The 21,808-nt window shown below is 39.6% G+C and overlaps 1 protein-coding gene across 6 annotated transcripts in view; it reads right to left on the bottom strand.

Annotated features, from left to right (window-relative positions):
- SAMD12 (sterile alpha motif domain containing 12) overlaps positions 1-21,808 on the bottom strand; it is a 384,200-nt gene that overhangs the window by 65,123 nt on the left and 297,269 nt on the right. For 4 of the 6 annotated variants that reach the window (XM_027064004.2, XM_053208189.1, XM_053208188.1 and 1 more), the window contains exon 5: positions 19,247-19,324. The exons of the other annotated variants lie outside the window; for them this stretch is intronic. In XM_027064004.2, coding sequence (XP_026919805.1) covers positions 19,296-19,324 — 29 coding nt within the window. In that variant the 3' untranslated portion in view covers positions 19,247-19,295. The remainder of the gene's footprint in view (positions 1-19,246; positions 19,325-21,808) is intronic. 6 annotated transcript variants of the gene reach the window in all.

Below are 21,808 nucleotides of genomic sequence, written 5' to 3'. Positions count from 1 at the left end.
GGCGAAATGACATCCCCTTATGTCTTCCTGGGGTACAAACAGGCTTCCGTGGAACACTCAGGAGGAAAGCTGAAGGAAATATGAAAAATTTAAAGCCATGGGTAAGTAAGAAGGGGCAAAAACAAACTACCCAGGGTCTCAACGGACTTCTAGCAGAGGGCTCAGCTATTACGAGTACTTTCATACCAGGGGGAGGCACCCAAGTAATCGTAACCATGGGCTAAAGAAGAGATGTTCTTTCTCCTAAGTTCTAAAATGTATTAGCTGTATTTTTATAATTCTAACACTTTTACTTTATGGACATTCCCAAACATATACAAAAGTGGTGAGAACGGTATGATGAAATCACATTACAATCACCACCCCATTTCAACAACCATCAACGTCTGCCATTCTTGTTTCATTTCTTACTCCCTAGTTATTTCTCTTGGTATTTTAAACCATTCTAGATAAAATGCTTTTTCTTAGTTTCCCTGTTTATAAAGTGCATCTACTTCCTACAGTTGATGTTGGGGGGAAAGGTTATAAGATGTTAAGTGCAAAATCCTGACAAAGGGAAGTATTCAATAAATATGCCTTTTAATTCTTATGTGTGGACACATCACATAAAAACAATGACAGAGGGTGTGGGAAGAGAGGACTTTCATTGTCAAGTGTTGGGATAGAACAAAACAGGACAGGAATATTAGGTGCTTTTATGTTCTAGCATTGTTTTAAGTATTGGCTATTTGGAAATGTGAAACTCTTTGGACACACGTTTAAATGAAGTTAAGTAACAGAATGCTGTTCCAAGGCACAGAGATGTGTACCTCAGAAAAAAACCCATCAGTTTGTCAGTCCACAAGCGCAAGAGCCCCTTTATTCATCGTATTGCCATAAATGCCACCAGAAGATGGGGGGAAATGGCTGCTTAGCTTCAAGGAAGCTCACTTCTATGTTGAAGCCAGAGCTGAAACACTTCAGGAGAAAGACCCCAGCAAAGATAAAGAGGGGCGCTCTTGAAAATACAACATTAGAATCTTGTATGTAAAGGCTTAGGAGGTGCTGAGTAATGGATCCTGCTCAGAGGCAGCCTGGCACGTAGAAAGCAGTTGGCCCTGCCATTGGGGCGGTGGGGGTGGAGATCGTGCTCTCACAGGGCGCTGACAGGAAACACATAAACACTCCTTAAAAGGCTTGCGAAATGTAAATACATGGAACGGTCCTCTCCTAAGCCAAGAGAAGATGGTTTTAATCATGTAATTTGAGACTTCCTTTACTTGGTGCAAGCTAAAGCCAGATTCCATTGCAATTGAAATAGTGCTACATTCTGTTGCTTAACATAAGTTTCAGTTTTATTTTCGGTTTAAGTCCAAGTTTCTTACTCCGTTTCTTAAGAACACCTGCAAAAATTAACACAATCTCCTAGCTAACGCTCTATCCTAGTGCTTCCTGGTACCCCCCCCCCCCGCCCCCCGCCGTGGCTTTTGAACTATTGGCAACTTTACCATCCTTGGAGGGGGCTTGGTAATATTAACACTGGCACCACCTCCTCCACCTTCTGTCCCTCCCAAGATCCCCTAAAGGATAGGCTCAAATCTGGGATTTCTGGCCATATTTACAAAATTTTCCACCCTAAAATGTGTCCTCATGTTTCATTTTAATGACATCAGTAATCATGTATTGGAGTAGTCTTTTGGCTTTCAGAGCCAAAAAGGGAGGACAAAATTGTTATTCTAGAAAACAGTCTTCAAGCCTAGGTGACCCATCACAAGGTCTTCAGGATACTTATAGCTGGCTGTTTAGGATAACCATCAGCATGAAAATAAGATTGTGGCCATATGCACAAGGGTGAAATGGGTGAAGGCAGAGGCCAGGGGAAGAACGTGAACTCGAGGTACTGGAGGGACAACTGAAATCTTTAGGACGGTGACATGGACACCTGCATGGTTTTATATGTCTGCCCAGGGAATTCTGAGCCACGCCCAAACTTACATTCCCCGCAGCTGTTCTTACCTGGTTGGAGAAGTAACTGCTGGAGAAGGGAATGACACAGTTTTGGGGACCTGGAAGCACTGCAAGGGAAGGACTTAAATTGAGACATAACTGCCCTGTGTAGCGTGGGAAGGACCACCAACAGAGTAAGGTTAATTCCTCAAGTACCTTCCTATTACCTCCACTATATTGCTCTTCACGTGGCCATGGCAAGTTTTATTATCCCACAGGGCAGGGCTCAGGTTATGTTGCTGTTCCTTCCAATGATGATTGCCCGAGGGAGGAGAAATGGGCTGAGATGAGGCATTTTCCTAATGAGAACATCCACAGGCCCGTTATCCCGGCCCTACCATCACTACTTAATTTGCGGAGTTTTCTCAACTCTCCTTAGGACTTGTACATCTTCAAAACGTCCACAACTGCCTAATTGATTAGGACTCGGCCAGACAGCTCCAGGTGGCTAATTGGTAAAGCAATCTCTCAAAGAGTATTCGTCTTTAATTGTGGGCATTTGACATCTTTATGTAGGTTTTATGAGATATTAAATGCATTTTCACTAGATAGCCATTGAAGCCATATGGCAGCCCTGAATATGTGGAACAAATTGGACATAATGAAGCTTGCTTGCTTCTTTATTTATTTACTTATTTATTTATTTAAGAATAACAAGATGTACTGTTGAGGGTACTTTTTACAAGTTGAGGCTAGAAATTCCGGAGTCTAGGTAGTATAGAAGACATTCTCTCGTTACTGCTTTAGGATAAATGGAAGAAGATATAAGGACCGACAGAGTCCAAAGAGCAAGGAGAGAAAGATTCAAAACCAATTTTCCATATTCCAAGAGGAACATCAAAGACATATAATAAAACAGTGCATTGATTGTGTGCCCTTGTTTTCACCTAATAAGTCAGCTGGAACTAGAGTCCCTCTCTTTGGGTCCATTCATTTAATTCAATACTTATTTAGAGTCTATTAGTATAGCAAGTGATATGGATCATACTCATAACAGGTTCATGCACACTTAAGTGATCCATGAATGGGCATCAGGGACTCTGTAATTCTCCTAAAGTGTATGTAAAATCTGTGTACAGGAATGTTTCTAAAGAGCGAGTCCACAGCTTTAATGAGATTAAAAGCCTCATAACTGAAAAAAGGTCAAGAGCCACAAAGCTCCACATCCAAGACTGTAAGGCATACAAATGTAAGACACTAAGGTGAGTGAGCAGTGAGTGCTCTTCCCCACCCAGCCGTTTTAAGTAAAAGGTGTATACTCGGGTTATGCTGAAGAAAGTAAGGAGAATCCATAAACCCCAGAAAATGTTTCACATCTAATGTTGTTATGATTCTCAGAAAATAATTTTTGTTATCTGTAAGATCAAAAAATGTCCTAAAGAAATACAACCCAAAGTGGAAGATAAATAAAATCAGTTACAAATGAGAGGTTTGAGAAGGCTGAGGCCATCTAATTCCTATGATTTTTAAAAAAAAATTTTTAATCATTATTTTTAAGACAGAGACAGAGACAGAGACAGGCTATGAGTGTGGAAGGGGCAGAGAGAGAGGGAGACACAGAACACAAAGCAGACTCCAGGCTCTGAGCTGTCAGCACAGAGCCTGACACGAGGTTTGAACTCACGAACCACGAGATCATGACCTGAGCCAAAGTCGGATGCTTAACCAACTGAGCCACCCGGGCACCCATGGTTCCTATTATTCTTAAGCTAGGGTATATCATTTTTGTCCACCTGGGATGAAGGCATCACTTGAACAACATGTGGACAGAGTGGGTTTGCTAGGAAAGACGTAAACATGGAGAGAACATCATTCTCTGTTCCTCCTCACCTCTGGCTGTTGAACAAACACTGGGTCGGCTTTTCAGCACATATTGCCATCTTATTTTTATTAATTGGTCTGAAAACAATAAATAATACACAGATTTTAAATCAAAGATACTTAGGCCTAATTTTAAAGAATTGAATTGTTCTACAGGATTTGCCATAAAAAAAATCCTACGATATCCCTCTTCCCTCTCCTCAACTGACCCCTTCCCCAGCTTATTTTGGCATTTACTTCTTTTTATCTCTTAATCACATACTTATATCGCTACTTTAAAAAAATTTTTGAGAGAGAGAAAGTGAGCGGGAAAGAGAGGCAGAGGGAGAAAGAGAGAGAGGGAGAAACAGAATCTTAAGCAGACTCCATGCTCACCGTGGAGCCTGATGTGGGGCTTGATCCCATGGCCCTAGAATCATGACCTGAGCAAAATCGAGAGTCAGATGCTCAACCAACTGAGCCACCCAGATGCCCCTATATGGCTACTTTAAAGTGTCCAGCTTGAAAAAATGGGTCTCACACTGTGAACAGCAGACTTACACATGTGCTTTCCAATCCCTCTTCACCCCAATAATTTTCACTAAATCAAGACACAGTGTTTCCATTATTATACTATTTAAATGCTACCCAAAACTGAGCACGGAGTGAACTACTATCAGGATTCCTCCCCTGCAGAACTACTGTTTTCCCAGGAGGTAAAATTATCTGGTTTCTTAATATGTTTGGTTTTCTAAATACTTACGGCTCACTCAGCCCCAAAACTCTTCACCATTTATGTAAATACGCTGTCAAGATGTCCCATACTTTAGGTATTCTATCAATCTCATCTTCCTGGAGAAGCCTCTCCTGGAGCCTTGTTCTCAACTGAGACTGGTGCAATCCATTCCCAGAGACTATTTTACCCTCTTCAGGAACAAATCTTCAGCCACTGGCTGGGGCGGGAGCATGGGAGTCTCCTGAATCAAATATAATGAGTGGGAGAGGGGGTGTGGGGTCTTGTTTATTCTCAAACTTTTCAGTGATCTTCTTTATTTTAGCTCAGATATTAATATCTTGGGTCTGCTAATGAATTTACCATATGTCTGTCTGCTTTCCAGCTTCCAAAATGTGTGTACAGCCATCCTCCCTCTGGTCTCATGTCTTGATAGATTTATGTCCTTAACCTTTTTCTTTGCTGCTTTTTTTTTTTTTTTTTTGGTAGACAACAAATGTATAAGTGTGTATCCAATCTGCCGTCATTGTTTTTGACAGTGTTTTAAAAATCAATATTAGCGAGAACCCAGGCACCTACTTTAAGTAGGCATCTCATCAACGGCTTTTTATAAGACAATAGCCAACATATGCTTATCAGTTAATTTACAGGTGAAGAAAATGAGGCGCATTCTCCTTCAAATATGTCATTTGCTAGATTGATATAAATACAGAACACCTTATGCCCAAGTCCTTTTTTTCGCTTAACCTTCCTAATTGTAGGCTTTTGTAGAGCATTGCCTTCCTGATAGTCTACGGCTGCTTTCAGGTCCCAAATACCTGAGAATTGCTTCAGTCAATCGATACCTCTGTCATGCTCTATTACAGCTGATCAATATGGACAAGGATGCAACGAGCTGGAAGCAAGATGTTTTATTCAATCAAGTTTTTGGTCTCCTTTATTGACCCCAATACTAAACTTCTCTGTTTACAAAAATTCTATACTCCTCTTGTTTTATTCCAGCTAGCAAAAATTGTTCGCATAAAAACACCTGCACATGCCTTCCTTCACGGTTTCAGACTGAGTCCCTCATGCTGAGCAGATTTGGATCCTAGACTCATCTCTGCCTCTATTTGTGTCTCCCATTTGTGCAGTGGGAGCTGATAAAGCTCACAAACTGGTATTCCATGGGTCTGTTGGAGTCAATAGACATATTTAGTGTGGCTGGCACAACGAAGGAAGTTTCTGGAATGGAACTGTCTTAGCGATAGTGGGGGAGGGGAAAGTACGCCATAATTTTCTGCAGTAATCACTACTTCCTACTCTGTTAACATTACCAGGTTGCTTCACAAAAGCCTATGACTTTTACACTTCTTCAATGTATTTGAGTTTTTTTGTACAATGATTATTCTGTCATATCCCCTTTAGTACTAACTTCCTTTGAGTTTATGGGCACTGCGAATAGTGTTAGCCAAAATACCCCAGAACCCTGGGACAGCAGAGGTAGACCAGCTGTGTGATCACCTGAAGTCAGAATGAGACTGTTATAAAATACAGTGATCTTCCCCTCTTTCTATATGTTTTTCCTTTGATCAAATGCCCAAGAACTAGCTGACTCTTCTTTCTGTATATTTCCATTTCCTGAATAGACATTAGTGTCAGCAATATCATTACCACCCACTTTCTTTTCTATCTCACTCTATATGTTTGTCATATTTAAATTGTGAATTCCCAGAGGGTAGAATGGTCTTGCTTGAGTTTTCATCTTTCGTTTCTAAATGTTTATGTGGATTACAATTTTTGCATTGTACATACAGCATATCGAATGGAAACATTCATTTTTATTTAGTCTTTTTTAGGGAGTCACGGAACACCCTGTGTGCTAAATTTTATTGCTTTTTGGAGCCTGGTTATTAAAAGGAAAATAAATGACACAGACATAAGATAGTCTTTCCTAGCAGTCCCCTCTGTACTTCCTTGACCATTCTCTGGATCATACACTTGATCTTATAATCCAAAAGACAACAACAGTGACGTAAGTCCTGGATTACAGAGAGAGAGGACACATAGCAAAAAACAGAAAACAAAACCAGGCTAAAGAAGACATATTTATACTATGACCAGGCCAATGAGTAATTGTATCAGTTGGATATAATTATTGGGTAAGTGAGGGGTCAGAGGAATTTCAAGTTTAAGCCAAATGGATCAGGGGTAAGTTACCATATCTCTCATTATTAGGCTGGGAAGCCATGATTCATTGTTGGAATCAACAATGCACCTATCACCAGCTCAAGATATAGAAAATTATATATAAGCCCTTCCCAGATCCTGTCCACCATGCTCCCCTCCCATGTAATCAAAATTCTGAATTTTGTGTTAATCATTTCCTTAATTTTCTTTATAGTTTATACATATATTGTAAAGCATACATTGAAATCTTCCTGCTTATGAAATTTATGTAAGCTTCATATAAATGGAATTCCAGATACTATATATGTATTCTTCAGTGATTGGCTTTTTTGGTCAATATTATTCATCCATGTGGACACACACAGATATGGTCCATTTGTTTTCCTCCTGTATAGAAGGCTATTGATGCCACAATTGATTTATCCATTCTAAGTCAAAGGACAATTGGGTAATTTCCAGTTTTTTGCTATTAAAATCAAAGCTGCTAGAAACACTCTGATTGCCTGTCTCTTGATATACAAAGTTATTCTCTAGGTCATGTGTCTCTAGAACTTCCCAAATTACATGGAATAGAAGTTGTGAGCTAGCATCCTCATTTTAATCTTGATTTTAAAGGGGCTTTAAAAAATATTTCACCATTGAATACGATGTTTGCTATAAGTTTTTTGTGGGTATACTTTATCAGATTAAGAAAGGTCCATTTGATTCCTTTTTCGCTAAGAATTTTTATTGTGGATGGTTGTAAAGTTTCATTGAATGATTTTTTTGGTATATACTGAGATGACATAAAACTTCCTCCTCTAATTAATTGACATGATAAATTACATTAAATAATTTTCTAGTAACAAACTAACCTTGCTTCCAGGGATGTACTCAAATTTATGATATATCATTTAAAAATCCATTGCTTAATTTGGCTTGCTAATGTTCTTTTAATGGTTAATGTTCTAGATATTTGAATGGTGTATAATTTTATTTTCTTATACTCTGTGTCAAGTTTTGGATCCAAGGTTAATATTGGCCTTGTGGAGTAAGTTTGGGAATATTCCCACTTTTTCTGTTGCCTAAAAGACTATGTATTTTGGATTGAATATTTGGCATAACTCAAATGTAAGACCTTCTGGTCTAGTGTTTTCCAGTAGAAAAAAAAACATTATTACCAATTTCATTTCTTCCATGGTTAAAGGATCATTTTTCTTCTCAAATTAGTTTTGACAATATGTTTTTAGATTGTTCATTGTACACAAATTTTCAAAGTTATCTGCATAAAGTAGTTGATAATTCGTGTTATCTGATTAACATCATGTGCCCTTTATAGACCCTTTGCATCTTTTATGTTATTTGTGCAATTTCATTTTTTCCAATCTTACTAATTCATTATTCTTTTCACAGCATCGGCTTTTGATGTTGGTGATCCTCTATTTGTGTTATCTTAGTTTTTTCCCCATTATCTTTGGGTTTACTCTGCTCTTTTTCTAAGGTTTTCAGTTGATAATTAGCACTAATTTTTTTTTTCTGATATAAGCATTCAAGGCTATAAATTTCTTACTAAGTACTACTTTAGCTTCATCTCATATATTGTTTAGTACTTATCATTTCCATAACTCTTATTATGATTTTATTATGATTTGACCCAAAGGGTATTTAAAAGTGGGTTCTAACATTCCTGTATGTATCCATTTGTCTTTTTATAACTGATTTGTTCATCTTCTTATGGTAAAATGGATTCTTTACTTTTTGTAGAGATGGGCTTTATGCCTCACAACATGAATAATTTTTATAAATTCCTGTGTCTTCCTCAAAGGAATTTCTATTCCCTGTTGGAACAGTGTTCTACATATGTCCTTGAGGTCAGGCTTATTCTTTGTGCTGTCCTACTTTTGTATATTGTACTGAAAACCATTAAGTAACAACTTCCTACTATGATGTGGGGTTGTATATTTTTCACTGTAATTCTGTTCATTTGTTTTTAGTATTTGAAACTATCCTATTCATTATATATAAACACAACATGATTACAGTGTCCTGAGAAATGTTAACTTTCAAGAAAATTCACCTCTTTAGCGTATTATTTTTTGCCTTTAATAGTATCTTTGCTTGTTTTATTAATGATGGCTTCCTTTAGGTTAATGTTTGCCTGGAATACCTTTTTCTAACCTTTACTTTTGACCATCCTGTGTCTCTTATAAGAAACATATAGGTGAATTTTGTGTGATAGTGTGATCATGTGTGTGTGTGTGTGCGTGTGTGTGTGTTTTAACTGGTCTGACAATCTTCGTCTTTTAACAGGGAAGGATAATGCAATTGCGTTGATTTTTGGTTACTGAAGTATCTGGATTCATTTTTCCAATTTTATTTTGTGGCATCTGTTCCACTTTTCACTATTTCTATTTTATCACCACTTTTCCTTCTTGACTTACTGAGGTTTTTTGCTTTTGAAGTATTTCTTCTATGAACTTAGAAATTATAGACTATGTAGAATTTAAGAAATAAAACAGACGAACATAGGGGAAGGAAGAATAAGATAAAAGCAGAGAGGAAGACAAACCATAAGAGACTCTTAAATACCAAGAACAAACTGAGGGATGCTGGAGGGATTTGGGGTGGGGAAATGGGTTGGATGGGTGACGGGCATTAAGGAGTGCACCTGTTGGGATGAGCCCTGGGTGTTACATGTAAGTGGTGAATCACTGGGTTCTACTGAAACCATTATTACACTATACATTAACTAACTTGGATTTAACTAAAAAGAAATTATAGACTACAGGTACCCTCCATCACCTGGAGTCACAAACAACAGCTTTTCTGTGGTGTGGGTCTTTTTTTTTTTTTTTTTTCCTAATTCACCTATTAAGCATGTCACCTTGTGGGGTCCTGGCTTTTGGTAAAGGATTTTTTGTAAAGATTCAACCTCCCATCCTGCTCAGTATCCACTTTAACTCCTGTCCATCCTTCTCCCACCCTGGCCATAGTGCTAAAACTTAGACCAGAGGATGCCAGCTGTAAAATCTGCTTACTCCTGTGAAGTAGAGTTTTCTGGATGTTCCTGGACTTTGACTGTTCTCCCCTCTATCTCTGTATCTATCTGTCTACCTACCTACCTATTTATCTATCATCTAGCACATTTAGGTGCAGACTGGGAGGGCTTTCTCTAAATATTTGGCCATTAATCTTGCTAGAAATGGAACACCACACTTTGGTTCTGATGCAATCATATCCTTATGTAGTTTTGACAGGTTTATGCAAGCCTGGGACAAAGGAGAAAAAGTAATATATTTGATTTGTAGGTCTCCTGCAAAATTTGCAGGATTAAACTCTCAGATGATATTCTTTAGGGAATCAAGGAAACAAAAGGGATGAACCCTAATAAAATGCCTTCCTTCCACTATGCATAGTATGTTCGTATACTCACTTTATTTAATCCATATAATGACTCCATGAGATAGTTATTATTATCCTCATTTTATGGATGAGGTACCTGAGACCACATTTTGAGGATATTAAATTCCCGAATTGGGATTCAAACTCTTGCCTATCTAATTCCACAGTCTGTACCCTTTCCTGAGTTATGCTGCCTTTCTCCAGAGGGCTCAGAGGGATTCTTTTTGGAGCTGGTAAAAACAATCCTGGTTAGTCTTTCCCTGGTAATTTTCATAGCGAACAATGCAGCTATTTACCCAGCGTTGGTTAGAACTCTGCTAATTGCTAGCACTCATTCTGTTAGCAAACATGGTATTTATTGACTCCAGAAAGAGTCCAGATTGTGGGAAAACGTAAACAGTGATAAAATACACAAATGCTTTCAAAGCAAACCTTTGTTTGGGCCCTCGTGTCAAACAGTTTTTATTTTTAATTGTCATTTTTACTTTTGACCAAATCTCTCCCATTCAATACTCTTTAAACTCCTGAGACTAATTAAGCCTTCCATAAAATCTCCTGATGTCAGTTCATATACTAAATCTCATAATACACACACACACATATGTATATATGTATATGTATACTTATGTATATATGTATATATATATATGTATATATGTATATATCTGTTTATGCAAGGGCCTGCAGCCCTGCAGGCCAAGCCTACACTGTTACTGAAGGCCACCTTGCCAAGTCTAATGGATGACCCAAGAGTGCCATAGACAAGCTAATCTTATTTTATGTCTCTGCTTTATCACCATGGACTTATCTCAGGCAAAAGGTTGAGAAAAAGGCTCTCTCTCCCTGTCTTTCTACACATCCCCCTTTCCCTAGCTTAACCTGAATGTCTGAAGTGTATCCAAGAGAGCTCCAGCATCTTGGCAGCTTAGAGAACAAACCATAAAGATGGCACATGGGCCCGTTTTCCCTGGTTATGTCACTAGACCATTCACTGGTCATTGGCTGCCTTGCCAGTGGAACATAACCATTTCTGCTCAAAACCAGGTTGGAAGCAACATACTCCGACAACTCACTCTCGAGACATATGGGAAGGGGTTAGAGTTTGGATCACTGTAATTTAGGGGTCAGTGATCACAAATGCAAAGCAAGCAAGGCAACTTTTCTATTTCAAGGCTTCATACATGATCAAAGACACCAACATGGCAGTGTAAAGTGAAGAGAAGTGAAGGTGCATTGTTTCCATGACATGTGGCCATATGTATCTGCAAAGTGGCTCCTAAGATGTTGTCATTCCCTGGCTTATAAAAGGCTCTAACTCCTTTGTGCAAGGTTTGCCCCAAAATACGATTTAGAAGGGAAAAAAGTATTAGCATGCTCTCCCAGTGGATGTCTCTAGTTCTGTTATTAAAACGAAATGGGTGTGTTTACATAATCTGGGTATTCAGGGAAAAAATTACGCAGTTCTGTGTAATTTTCCCCAGAGGTGAAATTGAACAAAAATCAATTGCACATCTGGGTCTGGGGCTGCTTCAGCCTCTGATGCAAAAATGAAGATGAATTCCAAGTGATCAAAATGCGCAGAAGTGCTCACCCCTGACAATTTTTTCCCTCCCTGGAATGGAAATTATAACAACTGTTTTTCTGAAAGATAAATTACAATCAGCTGGTGTTAGTTTTATTATTTTTTTTAAGACCTTCTACTGATCGGACTAATAGTATTTTATTATTGAGTACACATGAAAAGAAAAACATCCTAACACTTTCCCATGATTTTAACTGGAAGGAAATCTAGATCAAACTGGGGTGTGCCTTGTGTATTTTAATATTAGGCAATAATCATACACTACCCTCTTCTCATTAATGTTTATGATGAACATTAATCGGAAATGGTTACGTGAGAAGTGAGGCAAACGCTGTATCTTTTTTTTAACATGTAAGCAAATTTAATTTTTATGTTTTATTTTTATTACTTTTATTTATTTTTTTGAGAGAGTGGGGGAGGGAGCGGAAAGGGAGACAGAGAATCTTAAGCAGACTCCATGCTCAGTGCAGAGCCCGATGTTGGGGCTCAATCTCACAACCATGAGATCATGAATGACCTGGGCCGAAATCAAGAGTCTGATGCCTAACAGACTGAGCCCCACAGGCACCCTGGAAATTTAATCTTTAAATCTAGGTATTTTAAAGCAGTACAGAATTTCCAACTGAGGGGCATAAAACAGTAAGCTCAGAGAAAGTAGATAAAGACAGAAGACATTTCCATGGGTTAGAGTGACTCGGGAAAACCTTAAAGAGAAACACTGTATCTTTTTAAACTTGCTTTTAATCACCCATTTCTGGTCCACATCTGAATTACGCTCTCAACTGTAGCAAAGACTATAACCGTCAGATACAGAACTGAAATAGTTAATGCTCCCACCATTTCCTCAGTTTGACATTGTGGGGTGCATCATCAGTGTTTTATATACATAAGAGGGAATAAGTAAAGTCTATTTTAACATTGTAATCAAGACATGCATATTTGATGAATTTTGCTGATTTCCGTGCAGCACAATCCTGTTCATGTGCGTCTGAGAGGTCTGTGTTTCTTTGTGGAACAGCTAAGGGGAGATGCACTGCTTGACCCGGTGGGATTCACTTCACCAAAGAAACAGTTGGGTCAGCAGACAACGTGAGCACAGACAGCAACACATTCCAACACACTTACCTTGGTGAGTTTCTCATCTGCAAATAATTCCCTTCTAAAGGATACTACTGAGATTCAGAGTGGACCCTTGCACTTTCTCTCCACTGGCACATAGGACTGGGCCATTTTAGTGGTGGTGACGGGTGGGGGCGGGGGGTGGCAGGAAGCACAATAAATGCTTGTAGGCTTCCTTCTGCTGCAAGTGCCCAGATAAACCACAAAATCAATAGTCATAACATTTTCTTTAGCTGAACAAGGAATTCCAAAAGCAAATCCCTGTGTAAATGATAGCACAATGTCTTCATTCTTAGTCAAAACAGACTTTTGAGTCCATTGTTATGGTGTTAGAACAAATGCAAAGCATTCCCCTAGTGCCATTTTGTAGCCAAGCAACTCAGAGAGGAGCATGGTCACTCAGACTACATACAGCTTATCTCCAGTCAGCTGCGTTGCCCACTCTATGGTACCAGGGCAGGGTAAACTCGAGTTTGAGATAGAATCAAGGACAAAATTATCATCATTGATACCTCCAGGGTGATTTTGTACTACAGCCCTCAGTGGAAATATAGCAAAGGTGGCCTGAACGCTGCTGATAGTACTTAATGACCTGGGGAGGGGGTGGGGGGAGGTTATGACTCTGGACTATCAAGCTTAGGAGCAATAAAAAAAAAGTTTTCGGTCAGCTTCCAAGAGCAGGCTCCAAACAGCAGCAAAAGGGAAAGAAAAGGTTCACACATTCTTCAGAAATGAGAAGAAACCGGTTTGAGAACACACATAAATGGTGGCAGGGGGTTATTTTCTCATTAGGCAACTGAGACTTATCTTAACTGTATGACTATATACGTACCATGCCTCAAGCACTCTGTGTTCTCTAGAAAGTATAATTGCAGGCTATGTCAACCACCTGCTCAGGAACAAGTATCTCTGTGTTTTTAGTTTAAGTGGCAGACGGGTACACTCTGGGTCCCCAAGTAGAAATCACAAGGTTGCCCTCCCTCGTCCTACATTGGTGACCTCATCCTAGTAACAGCCTTCACGGCACCTTATGTTTACAGGGACATAGTTAAAACTCATTCACATCTCATCTAAATTCAATTGCAGGAACAGCTAGCGGTATATCAGTCTGGAGAATACCATAATTTCTCTTAAATATGGAACCTGATGCACAGATTTTCCTAAGGTCTGCCAATTAGCTTACTCTAGAACTGAAAGGGTCCTGTGGGAACTCATTCTGGCCTCTAATTTCATAGATCAGGACGTAGAGGATGAGAAAGAAAGGTCACATGGTGAGTTAGTAAGAGAGAAAGAAGTGCCAGACTAAAGACTCAGAATCCAGTGCTCTTTTAAAATGTCGTGTTGCACGTGTCTAGCCAGGAGGCCCCTCTCCTTCCGTGCTTTCCTGTGTGCAGTGGTTGTGGGTCTAGGAATGCAAGTGCTGTGAGGCAGGGACTCTTTCTTGCTCACCCTTTTACCGTCAATTCCTAGAGCAGAAAACATTCTGTGACAGGTGTGTAACAAATGTTAGGTGAATGAATGGATGTCTTCTAGTAGATACTAGGCATTTTTAGGAATAGATTGCTGACATTGGGCTCGCTGCTCTCAGCACAGAGCCTGCTTCAGAACTCTGCCCCCCCCGCCCCCGCCCCTGCCCTGCCTGTGCTCTCTCAAAAAGATATAAAACATTAAAAAAAAAAAAAGAAAAAAGAAAAAAAGGAATATGTTGCTGACATTTGGCATAAAGTAACAATCTCTTGACCAGAGAAAGATATGTTATCTTTTGCTGTCATCTCTGTAAATGACATGAAACATCTAGAAGTACCTTAGAAACCTGCCTTGGATGGGGGAGGGGTTCTGACTCAGGCCCTGAGATAAGCTGGAAGAGTGCTGAGTAACCCCGGTCATAGGCTTCCTTAGTATGACTCAGTAGACATCCTAGTGAGTAGGATGGTTAGAAGCCAGCCCCCAATTTCTAAAGCCATACCTCCTCTACCCTCCCTAAAGTTTGCTTGGCATCCATTTTTCTACATTAAAGGCTAGGTTTGTCCCTAGGGAGTCACATCAAACTGTATATCCTCTCCCATCAAGTAGGTATGGAGAGCCACTGTTTATACAGGAATTATATCCTTCAGGTACTTTTGGTAGAAATGAGGTCAATACCACTGAAGACTTAAAATGATCTCTGTTTTAAGGCAAGTGATTTGGGGAAAGGGGTAAGCAACTGGGGTTGAGTGACACTGCTTGGTAATAGCTTAATTTGCCTTGGTTACAGTTCAAGTCCTCCGGCTTCCATTTTCTTATCTGGCCATCATGATCCTATATTGCAAGAATATATATTTCCACTTTTTTTCAGAGAGGAAACCAAGGTTTGGAGTGGCTACGACACATGTTCAAGGTCAAACATGTGGAGAAACTTGAACTCAGGTCTTCTCATTCCAAGTCCATTTTCCTTCCCATTTTTCAACAGATGTGAGGTCCAAGCCAGGTAAAGGCTCTTCCTGCCTCTGATCTCCCTGTACAGGATGGCGCAGGCTATCTGCTGAGCAGGTTGAAAGCTGGGCTCCAGCAGCTGGCCATTTCTCCTATGATCCAAAGAACATGAAACTTCTCTGTAAGCCCAACCTGTCAGTCTTCTGCAATTTGTTTCTCTTGCCTTTCAAACATACATTTTTCTCTAAGCTTACAGAAATTGTTGAAGTTGAAATTCCAATTAACCCAGGCAGTAAGTGCTGTAACTATACGGGAGTTTTATTTTCAACGAAATGAGAAGGTACCTCAAATGTTACTGGAATTTGCTGAAACTGGACAGAGATCAGGATTCAGACGCTTCAGCTGGCACCACCCAGTTGTTCCCTCTAGAAACCCAGGAAGAGGTGCAGGTTTTCAAAGCAAATATGACTATTTTTATCAGGCAGGCTGTTTTCATGAGCTGTGGTTCCCTGCCATATTTTCATTTTATCTTTTCATCAGTCAGATATATGTTGTATTTTTTCCTCTTTTCCCTTTAAGTAGACCATTTAAACCCAAATTAGGCATCAGGTAGGATGAGTTGGACACAACTGCTACCATGGATTAAATATACAAACAATAAAAATTCGAATGAGCCTTGACGTATTACAAATAAATCCAGCTCCAAGTGTGGCTGCATGTGGAATTTCGCTTTATATTTGGCTAGGACTCATGGAGAAAAATGCTTGGTGCTCCCTCTCTGGCACTTCACTTTTAGGGGAAGTGTTGTCTCCTGGCAAAAACAAGATACTGCTTTTCAGACTCCTTTAGAATTTATTCTCTGACGTGTCAATGGTACCTTTTGGGACATTGATCAACAAATATGGTTTGAGCCCCTACTATGAGGTCAGAACCACACCAGGCATGCAAGGAATATAAAAGCCAGAGTGAGAGATTCTTATTCTTTAGGTACTGATGGGCTAGCTTTGGAAGGGTAGATATGCAGCCCAAATGTTCTATTCCTCACTTGCATACCCATGAAAGATGCCGTGATTCCACCACAGCATTCTTCACACACACCTGGTAAATGGTCTCGCAATCTTCATCTAATCAGCCATATCCAATTTAAATTGGTACAAGAATGAGGTGAAAAGCTTACTGGCCACACCTGAACTAGTTTGTGAGGCAAAGCTAAAGACAAGAGTAAGAAAGACCCAAGTGTTGAATCTTCTATAGAGAGGGTTTCCATTGGGTCTTATGGGCAGGGCCAGAACTTAGAGAGATGAAGGGGAACAGAATTAACAGATTCCAAAGAGCAAATGTATGGATAGAGGAGATGAAAATGGAATATAAATATGGAATAGGATTTGTCTTGGGATTGCAGAGTAGGGTTCTGTTCTCATTATCTGGGAATTTCATCCAGAAACTTCCCCTATTGTGGTTATGTTCCCATGCATAAATCCTAAGTATGGAGACATAGTGGTTTCTGATGTATAGATGCCCAGTGGCACCCTAAAGTATTATGTATCACATTCTGGAAGGAGTATTAGCTCATTCTCAAAACAGAGAGAGGACTCTGAGTCATAGCTTTCATGTCAATAAAATGGGTAATTTTCTTTTTCTAAGTTTATTTATTTACTTTGTGAGAGAGCACACGTGAACGAACATACAGGGGAGGGGCAGAGAGGGAGGGACAGAGAGAATCCCAAGCAGGCTTGGGGCTTGATATCATGAACTGCAAGATCATGACCTGAGCTGATATCAAGAGTCAGATGCTTAACTGACTGAGCCACCCAGGTGCCCCAATGGGTAATTTTCTATCAAGCTCTTTAAATGAAACCTTTCCAAATATATTATTTTAGATTCATTACAGGCAAACCTGATAGTCACTTTTTGCCCCCTTTATGATAAAATGAAGAAAGCTCCAACTTTCCTGCACTTCTTACAGATAGATGAAACAATAAGCCAACCCCCTTGTCTTTTGCAGTTTGGGCATGGACCTTGCTTGAGGCAGGACTGGCTAGGATGACCTCTTAACTTCCCTTCAAGTGGCAAGATTCTATAAATTTTCCCACTGAATTGGACAAGAATCCACATATCCTGCTTTGAACATCTACACAGTTAGACTGACATGTGAATGCCTGTGATTTCCTGGTGTACCCCTGTTCCCTCCAAACTTCACCCATAGGATATTTTTTACTATCTAGACAAAAATGAAACATCCAGACCGACTGTAAATGCTGGTGTAAAATTCATTAAGTTACTTGCAATTACTAGAGGTGACATATTATATACTCGGCATCACTGTTTTCTAGAAAATAGGCTATAGGAGAATCTTGGAAAAGTCGTGGATAGAAAGTCATGTGATGTTGAAACTACATGATCCCAGACAGGTAAGTGACCTTGCTAAAGTTCCTTCTGATTTCTGTGTAGGTTCAGAAGTGTGGATTATGTGCTGCCCTATCCTCTTATATCCAGGCAGCCTCCTCCTGATTTCCTGTTTCTCTGCTTTTAGTCATATTTGTTCAGAAATGGTCATAAGAAGGAGTCTGGAATATTAGCTGCATGGGTGGACTTCTAGATGACACCTCACAATTCTGAGTGATTTTGTAATCCATTTTGCCCAAATTTTGCAGCGGGCGCTCATGAGTCTTGAATCTTTCCATGGGAAATCTGATAGTGCCCATATTATAGCCATCATATAAACTTTGGGAGAACACAGGATTTTTTTAAAGAAGTAGGTAAGCAGAAAAAGCTAAACAATCCAAATAACAGCTTGAATTTGTTGTATTTAATGAACTAGGAATGTTGCCATTAAAAAACAAGAAACCAATGCTATTTTCTCAGGTGGTTGTGGCATCAACAAACTTCCCGAAAACCCTTTTCCCCTTTCTTATTAAAAAAAATTTTTTTAACGTTTATTCATTTTTTGAGAGACAGAGACAGAGCACAAGACAGGGAGGGGCAGAGAAAGAGGGAGACACAGAATTCGAAGCAGGCTCCAGGGTGTCAGCACAGAGCCCAATGCGGGGCTCGAACTCACGAACTGTGAGATCATGACTTGAGTTGGAAGCTTAACTGACTGAGCCACCCAGGTGCCCAGACCCTTTTCCCCTTTCTACTATCATCCTTCCAAAAGACCTACTAATTTAGAATGGCATATTTTTTTCTTTTACAGTTTATTAAAAAAATAAAGTTTATTTTGAGTGAGTGAGAGAGAGAGAGAGAGAGAGAGAAAGAGAGAATGAACAAGCAGTAGAGGGGCAGAGAGAGGAAGAGAGAGAGAGAGAATCCCAAGCAGGCTCTGCACCGTTACTGCGAGGACCCTGATGCGGGGCTCAAACTCACAAAATGAGAAATCGTGACCTGAACCCAAATCAAGAGTCAGACACTCATGTGATTGAGCCATCCAGGCACCCCTAGAATGGCATGTTTGAAGAACTGTCCTGCATAGATAATATGGCATAGTGGAAATGGACACAGGATTTGGAGACAACATGGGATCATTTCAATACCAGATCTGTTCCTTTCTAATTGTGTGGCAGTAGACAATTCGCTGACATTTGTTCAGCCTTGGTTTTCTTGTTTGTAAGCTGGGAATAATTTACCAATTTCACAGAATTATTGCAGAGACTGAATGGGACCTAGTCCAGTATGTGGCATAGGGTGGGTATATGACAATTGCTAGTAACTGCTATTGTAGAAGTCTGACCCTTTGGGAACCCTCGTTTGATACCTGGAGAAAGACAGGGCATGGCTGGTTGTATAACAGTGATGCTTGAGTTTGGTGGGTGGGGCAAGCATATGTCAGAAAGATGTGTTGGGCTTTTCCGTCCAAGAGGCAGTTAGGGATGGCAATTTTCTTGTCTTTGTTGGGGACTGTTCATGTCTGTACGTGGTTTGTTTCCTGTTTCTCATCAATCTGTCTTCCTTCCCTCTTGTGAAATCCATCCAGCCTTTTCCTTCCAGTATCTTTAAGAAATGTAATAAAGGCCAACACTACCACTCCCTTACTCCACAGAGATGAGAACATTTTCTTCTCTTACCCCTGAGGCGATGTGTCATAAGCCAGCAGAGTTCTCCTGCTCCATTAAACTAGGAATCCAGGGTGGTGGACCAGGAGTCTGTGAATATGAAGGGGACGGATCAAGGGAGGAAGGAAGCAAAGCCTGTGTGTCAGGTGGATTTGTGACTCTTAATCAACCTATGCACTAGAAGAACTAGGTAGATTCCATTTGAGAGTGGTAAGAGAAGTTTAGATAGGTCAGATTAAGAAGCCACAGTCTCAGTGTCCATCACAGAATCTATATTCAGAATCAGAATTTGGTTTCTTAGGTGGGTATTCCTGAAATCACCAATCTGTGCCTACCACGTTGAATACAGTCAGGAAGGCAGCCTGGCTTCACAAGTCTGAAAGAACCCTCTTAAACTTTTGCTCTACCATTTACTATCTCTATGACCCTGCATTTTTTTTTTTCTCAGCTTTAATACTGAGCTGACTTAAAGACTATTTAAGATAACATGTGTGAAGCACCTTGTGCCTAGAAAATAAGAAACACTCAGCAAACTCAGTATCTGGAACCAAGAAATGAAGGAAGAATGTTTTCTAAACTAACAGCAAAATTAAAAATGAACAGGCAGAAAAAAGACCTAAGGACAGTAAAAAGAAATAGTTTATCTATCAAAAGAGTTGGGATAATGCAGAGAGTCAGAGGGAAACCCTAACTTTGACATTCATCATCACCCTGCCTCCTGACAGAATCAGCTGGTACCCAGTTTTTACTCATCTGTATAACTCATGATATTAATTTGTAATAAATGGAAAAAAAAGAAAAAAGAAAAAAAAGAGAGGACTAGGGGAAAAGGGTCACTCGTGATACATCTGTAGGGGTTTTTGTTGTTTGATGTTTTAATTTACGATTACTACTGTTTGTACCTTTTGTTTTCCTTGTTGCCCTAGGGAGGTATTGGCAAAGTATGGATCTTCGTGAAATTATGAATGGGTGGGGTTTCAAGAACTTGTTCATTTATGAGAAAGCCCCTAATAAATATACAGTCTGCACAGTCACACTTTCTACCCATGCTTACTCTGGCCTTGGATCATAAGGATAGGAAAATAACATGGAAAACTTCTGCTTTTCTGGATTGCCGAACATTTAAATCCCTTAATTCCTGAGAGATCCAAGCTTGCCATTGAAAACACTATCACAGGACGTCACGCGCTACCTGTCCTGAAGACCAAGCTCTGGCCTCTGAGCGGGAGTAAATTTTCCTATCACAAAATAACAATGGAAATGATGATAAGCAGTGATAACAATAGTTACTACGATGCCAGTTTCTGTGCTAAAAGTTTTATAGATATTATCTTTAATCCTGAAAACAAGGCTTTAGGTAGGTATTATCATCCCCATTTATGAATACAAAAGTCGAGGATTACAGATGTTAACTAAAATGCCAGAGATCATAGTTAGCTTCTAGTAGTGCTGGAATGAAATTCAGGTCCATATGACAATAAAATTTTTTTAGGCCATCACCCTGTGCTGTCTGTGATGACCTTCAGAAAGTCAGATATTTTCAAAGTTTTGAAAATTCAGATTTTGATGGCCATGGACCTTCTTTCTCATCACTTGTTTTCCTTCTGGAATGCAGCTTGCAACCACCGGGGACTGGGGCTCTAAGGCAGTGATTTCAGATTTCTTGTAGACCATCATAAAGTACAATTAGTTCATAATAATTAGCAAGAAACAAATGCTTCTTAAAAAAAATCCAATCACTTAAAATGATTTTTAATTTCATAATGACTGGTATATAATTATAGCAGAACAGAGCTATTTAGTTAGGAAAAAAAAATAACTTCAAAGATGAGAGCTCATTTAGTGTTTATTTGCTCTGGGGTTCTAATTACTCTGAAAACTACCAAAACTTTGTATATGATTACTAACAGCATTCAATAGCGGCTTGGAGGGAACCTGAGCCAATCTTTTTCTTTCTTTTCTTTTTTTCTTCTCCATTAACATGGTGGGAATAAATAGCGAATGGTAAATACCAGCAGCACATATTCACTATGTCATTATTACTCTCCTGTTCTGTTGCCAATTCAGGTGTCTTGCGTTAAACAATAAAAAATAAAACCAAACATGTCTTCCTGGCCATTTTCAAAAGGAGACCAACCAAGGAGGAACACTAACCACGGTATTGTTTTTCTGTAATATATTAGCAAATCCTGGTAGCTTCAATTTGGCTTCATTACATTTCCAATATATGCACGCATTGATTCATTTCCTTTTTTTCCCATAGTTAAGATTTATGCACTGTATTAATCACCTCGTGACAGCCATCTCAGCAGTTTCATTTAGCAGAGTAAACCAGTCAAACCTCATCAGGCTTCTGGGGACGTCACATGGCAAACTTTGGATTCCCGGCAACTTGAATTACTCTTGCCAATATGAGATTTTTCAGAGCGATCCATCTTAGGGCCATCTAATATATCACATCTGACTCTGCTCTTTTCCTAACGGATAGGTTGACAGAGACACCCACTAGATCTCCCAATTGTCCCCCTGAAGCTGCCTAGGGATAGAGGCTCCGTGGCAGGAGCTCAAAATGGC

The sequence above is a fragment of the Acinonyx jubatus genome, chromosome F2, assembly GCF_027475565.1.
Source record: "Acinonyx jubatus isolate Ajub_Pintada_27869175 chromosome F2, VMU_Ajub_asm_v1.0, whole genome shotgun sequence".
NCBI lineage: Eukaryota > Metazoa > Chordata > Mammalia > Carnivora > Felidae > Acinonyx > Acinonyx jubatus.
This window is presented reverse-complemented; position numbering and strand designations above follow the sequence as displayed.